Source organism: Eptatretus burgeri, chromosome 6 (genome assembly GCF_056783735.1).
Source record: "Eptatretus burgeri isolate ZD-2024b chromosome 6, Ebu_testis_v1, whole genome shotgun sequence".
Taxonomy (NCBI): Eukaryota; Metazoa; Chordata; class Myxini; order Myxiniformes; family Myxinidae; genus Eptatretus; species Eptatretus burgeri.
This window is the reverse complement of record NC_140966.1, coordinates 33,334,756-33,340,755: the sequence shown is the minus strand read 5'-3', so window position 1 is coordinate 33,340,755 and position 6,000 is coordinate 33,334,756. Positions and strand designations below refer to the sequence as shown.

The 6,000-nt window shown below is 51.0% G+C and overlaps 1 protein-coding gene across 7 annotated transcripts in view; it reads left to right on the top strand.

The window, feature by feature from the left end:
- Positions 1–6,000, top strand: part of PPFIBP1 (PPFIB scaffold protein 1) — a 262,577-nt gene that overhangs the window by 197,285 nt on the left and 59,292 nt on the right. For all 7 annotated transcript variants that reach the window (XM_085884524.1, XM_085884523.1, XM_085884522.1 and 4 more), the window contains 2 exons: positions 403–491; positions 640–767. In XM_085884524.1, the coding sequence (XP_085740650.1) occupies positions 403–491; positions 640–767 (217 nt within the window). The remainder of the gene's footprint in view (positions 1–402; positions 492–639; positions 768–6,000) is intronic.

Below are 6,000 nucleotides of genomic sequence, written 5' to 3'. Positions count from 1 at the left end.
TCAAAGGTCTAAGGTCATGTGACCTTTAACTGAAAATCTTTGTTGTCGCGATAACTTGTGAACCATTGTCAAAGGTTTTTCAACCAAACTTGGCACAAGTATAGGCTGTAATAGAAAGATGTGATTAAATTTTGGGCTTAAAAGGATCCACGATTATGTGTCCTTTGAAGCATTTTGCAGACCATAATGAGTTGCAAGCATCTGATGTCTCTTCTACTCATCTCTCTTTTCTCTCGCACTCTCCCATGTGGACATTAACATTTCATGTGACCTTTCATTGATGTAATGTAACAGTGGAGGCATATCCATAGACGCATTCGTGTCAAATTCTAATTTATAGTTTTGGTTTGAACTTATTTCTGGTAGCCCTGAGACTCGAGGTTAATAAGAGCGATTCTGTAGGTGCTACCGAGAAGAGTTTCATGAATGCCAACGACAACAGTTCTCCTGATCAGCTCCTCTCCATCTTTGGACCAGATGGAATGTCCATGGTATGATAATTTCTTAAGCTCTCATCATTTCGTTATTTTTGTTTTTTTTCTGGAATAGTATTTTTTTACATTACACCTCTTTTTCTTTGTTTTCTCATCTGTATGACTTGCTGCACAATAATACAAATACTCCTGTTTAATTCATCAGAACCAAGAGAGCCCTGTGATGATCCAAGAATATTCTGCGGATAGAGAGCATTGCACTTTGGAGATGGAACTTCCAGGTGAAAGTCTCATGATCAGTCAAGTACATAATGAGGAGCAACCAGAACACAGGTTGGTTATAGCCAAATGTTCGTCATAACTTTGTGATGTCGACTTGATTCAAAAATTTAACTTTAGTGTGTGTGTGTGTGTGTGTGTGTGTGTGTGTGTGTGTGTGTGTGTGTGTGTGTGTGTGTGTGTGTGTGTGTGTGTGTGTGTGTGTGTGTGTGTGTGTGTGTGTGTGTGTGTGTGTGTGTGTGTGTTTATTTCATTTTTTTTGTGTCTGCATTGCTCCTTAAAGATAGTTGAGATGTATGTTTACTCACTTTTGATCTGTCTAGCCCAGGTGTTCCTTCTGGATGTGATGTTGTTCCAAAAGTCAAATGTTGAAATTCATCAATAATCTGTTGTTACATTTTGTATACCACTTACATAATGATCATCCTTTGTCCCCACAAGCCTTCACTTACCTCAGTCCTGAATTTAGCAGAAATATTTCCCACCCTTTTAAAAACATTCCCAGTAAATATACCTCGGTGTCAAATGTGATGGGATGAGGAAGGGAGCATTTTAATTTGTGCACCAAAGTGTGTTTGACAAGGCACGGTACGCCACGACCCTTGATGTGCGGCATTGCGGTGGGGGGAGGTGCCACATTTGATGCAGTCCGTCAGGCTTCTTTCATGCGACACAATGCTGCAGCATTGACTTATTGCAACGAGCAATAAGTATAAGGACCAAGTCTGCAAGTTGTGGTGAAAACACACTGCAGTAGCTTTTGAAATGCAGTTAATCCCTTTGGTGATGTCTTGTCTATTGTTAAAACTATTTAAGTGCAATCACTCGTGATGAATCCCACGAGACGTTTCATTCTGGTTTCAAGGATTAAATTGGGAGTACGTTCAATGTTGATCTGCTGTCATGACCCTGAAAATATGGTAGGGATTGCATGTTGCACACGAAAATGAAGAACTGAAAATGCGTAGCATTTTATTAATTTTCATTGAGGCTTTTTTTTTTTTTTTTGAAAAAGTTTACTTTTCCAAGATTTATGTGAAGTCAAGTATACCATGTCCATGAATTAATGTTATTCTCTCTGGTTTTACCTCTTTTTATAGTGAGTGAACAATGAACACATCATTGATAAAGTTGCATTTTCATGCTGTAGCCTTTCTGACATGTCAACCCTAATGTTTTGCAGCATATCTAAAATCTCATTGTTCAGCTTGAATCTCTGAGAGGTCAAGGATCATTTCCCCAAATTTCCCGAGTTTCCTTACTTTCTGTAGCTAATCACAGCATGATTACCAGCACAATTTTTGTGAAAGAGCAGTGCTTGATTACCTTCTTTAATGGTGGAGAGTTAAAGGGGCACACTTCAATAAGCAATGAAAAGCCTCTTATGCTTTGTGAAATCTGAAACATTATCTGGCAATTCCATGAAGTGTCTAATTTTTTTAAGTTTGTGAATGAAAATATTGTTTTTTTTTTATCAACTTTATCTTCCAACCTGAGAGGGCTGGGTGATATTCCAGAGGCCTGTGTTCTTTCCAGGGCTGGGTGATATCTCGATATTATCAGCTCAATAAGATATTGAAAAAATATCTTCAAGATGACACTGCTTTTTTCAAGCTGTCGATATACAGTGCCTATATAAATTCTACATCCCCCTTTCAAATTTTTCACCTTTTGTTGCCGTATAGCCTGGAATTAAATTGTATTAAATCAGACTTTTTCCACCTTTATTTACATGTCGTAACCCACAAACTCCAAGTGAAAAACAAATTCTACAAATTTCAGAAAATTAATTTAAAATACAAAACAAGAATATCTTGGTTGGATAAGTGTCCATCCCCCTGAGTTAATACTTCATCGAAGCACCTTCGACAGCAATTACAGCTGTGAGTCTGTTGGGATCAAACTCCACCAACGTTGCACACCTTGATTGGGCAATATTTGCCCATTTTCTGTACAAAACTGTTCAAGCTCAGACAAGTTGCATGACGAACATTTATGGACAGCAATCTTCAAGTCATGCCACAGATTTTCAATTGGATTTAGGTCGGGGCTCGACTGGGCAACTCAAGGACATTTATCTTTTTTGTTCCTTAGCCACTGCAGTGCAGCTTTGGCTTTGTGCTTCAGGTTGTTGTCAAGCTGAAAGGTGAACTTTCATCCCAATTTCAGCTTTCTTGCAGAGTGCAGCAGGTTTTCCTCTAGGATTTTTCTGTATTTTGCTCTTGCCATTTTCCCTTCTATCTTGACAAGTGCCCCAGTCCCTGCTGATGAGAAACGTCCCCATAACTTTATGCTGCCACCACCATGCTTCACAATAGGGATGGTGGTCTTTGGGTGATGTGCTGTGTTGGGTTTGGCGAAACATAACATTTTGCATTTAGGCCAAAAAGTTCCATCTTGGTTTCGTCAGACCACAAAACATTTTGAAACATGGCTTCAGTGTCTCCGGTGTTATTTCACAACAACTCGCTCAAGAGGGCGGAGCACGAACCACTCGCTCAGGGCGACGGAGCACGAACCACTCGCTCAGGGCGACGGAGCACGAACCACTCGCTCAGGGCGACGGAGCACGAACCACTCGCTCAGGGCGACGGAGCACGAACCACTCGCTCAGAATTATGGAGCACGAACCACTCACTCAGGGTGACGGAGCACGAACCACATACAAAGGGTGACTGAGCACGAACCACTCACTCGGGATGACGGAGCTCGAACCACTCGCAAAGGGTGATGCAGCACGAACCACTCCCTCAGGGTGACGGAGCAGGAACCACTCATTCAGGGTGACGGAGCACGAACCACTCGCTCAGGGCGACGGAACACGAACCACTCGCTCAGGGCTACGGAGCACAGGCCACTTGCTCAGGGCGACTGAGCACGAACCCCTCGCTCAGGGCGACGGAGCACGAACCCCTCGCTCAGGGCTACGGAGCACGAACCACTCGCTCAGGGCGACGGAGCACGAACCACTCGCTCAGGGCGACGGAGCACGTACCACTCGCTCAGGGCGACGGAGCACGAACCACTCGCTCAGGGCGACGGAGCACGAACCACTCGCTCAGGGCGACGGAGCACGAACCACTCGCTCAGGGCGACGGAGCACGAACCACTCGCTCAGGGCGACGGAGCACGAACCACTCGCTCAGGGCGACGGAGCACGAACCACTCGCTCAGGGCGACTGAGCACGAACCACTCGCTCAGGGCGACTGAGCACGAACCACTCGCTCAGGGCGACTGAGCACGAACCACTCGCTCAGGGCGACTGAGCACGAACCACTCGCTCAGGGCGACTGAGCACGAACCACTCGCTCAGCGCGACTGAGCACGAACCACTCGCTCAGGGCGACGGAGCACGAACCACGCGCTCAAGAGGGCGGAGCACAAACCACTCACTCAGGGTGACAGAGCACGAACCACTCGTTCGGGATGACGGAGCACGAACCACTCGCTCAGAATTATGGAGCACGAACCACTCACTCAGGGTGACGGAGCACGAACCACATGCAAAGGGTGACTGAGCACGAACCACTCGCTCGGGATGACGGAGCTCGAACCACTCGCAAAGGGTGATGCAGCACGAACCACTCCCTCAGGGTGACGGAGCAGGAACCACTCATTCAGGGCGACGGAACACGAACCACTCGCTCAGGGCTACGGAGCACAGGCCACTCGCTCAGGGCGACGGAGCACGAACCCCTCGCTCAGGGCGACGGAGCACGAACCACTCGCTCAGGGCGACGGAGCACGTACCACTCGCTCAGGGCGACGGAGCACGAACCACTAGCTCAGGGCGACGGAGCACGAACCACTCGCTCAGGGCGACGGAGCACGAACCACTCGCTCAGGGCGACGGAGCACGAACCACTCGCTCAGGGCGACGGAGCACGAACCACTCGCTCAGGGCGACAGAGCACGAACCACTCGCTCAGGGCGACGGAGCACGAACCACTCGCTCAGGGCGACGGAGCACGAACCACTCGCTCAGGGCGACGGAGCACGAACCACTCGCTCAGGGCGACGGAGCACGAACCACTCGCTCAGGGCGACGGAGCACGAACCACTCGCTCAGGGCGACGGAGCACGAACCACTCGCTCAGGGCGACGGAGCACGAACCACTCGCTCAGGGCGACGGAGCACGAACCACTCGCTCAGGGCGACGGAGCACGAACCACTCGCTCAGGGCGACTGAGCACGAACCACTCGCTCAGGGCGACTGAGCACGAACCACTCGCTCAGGGCGACTGAGCACGAACCACTCGCTCAGGGCGACTGAGCACGAACCACTCGCTCAGGGCGACTGAGCACGAACCACTCGCTCAGGGCGACTGAGCACGAACCACTCGCTCAGGGCGACGGAACACGAACCACTCGCTCGAGAGGGCGGAGCACAAACCACTCACTCAGGGTGACAGAGCACGAACCACTCGTTCGGGATGACGGAGCACGAACCACTCGCTCAGAATTATGGAGCACGAACCACTCACTCAGGGTGATGGAGCACGAACCACATGCAAAGGGTGACTGAGCACGAACCACTCGCTCGGGATGACGGAGCTCGAACCACTCGCAAAGGGTGATGCAGCACGAACCACTCCCTCAGGGTGACGGAGCAGGAACCACTCATTCAGGGCGACGGAACACGAACCACTCGCTCAGGGCTACGGAGCACAGGCCACTCGCTCAGGGCGACGGAGCACGAACCCCTCGCTCAGGGCGACGGAGCACGAACCCCTCGCTCAGGGCTACGGAGCACGAACCACTCGCTCAGGGCGACGGAGCACGTACCACTCGCTCAGGGCGACGGAGCACGAACCACTCGCTCAGGGCGACGGAGCACGAACCACTCGCTCAGGGCGACGGAGCACGAACCACTCGCTCAGGGCGACGGAGCACGAACCACTCGCTCAGGGCGACGGAGCACGAACCACTCGCTCAGGGCGACGGAGCACGAACCACTCACTCAGGGCGACGGAGCACGAACCACTCGCTCAGGGCGACGGAGCACGAACCACTCGCTCAGGGCGACGGAGCACGAACCACTCGCTCAGGGCGACGGAGCACGAACCACTCGCTCAGGGCGACGGAGCACGAACCACTCGCTCAGGGCGACGGAGCACGAACCACTCGCTCAGGGCGACGGAGCACGAACCACTCGCTCAGGGCGACGGAGCACGAACCACTCGCTCAGGGCGACGGAGCACGAACCACTCGCTCAGGGCGACGGAGCACAAACCACTCGCTCAGGGCGACGGAGCACGAACCACTCAGAAGGACACAGCGCGGTC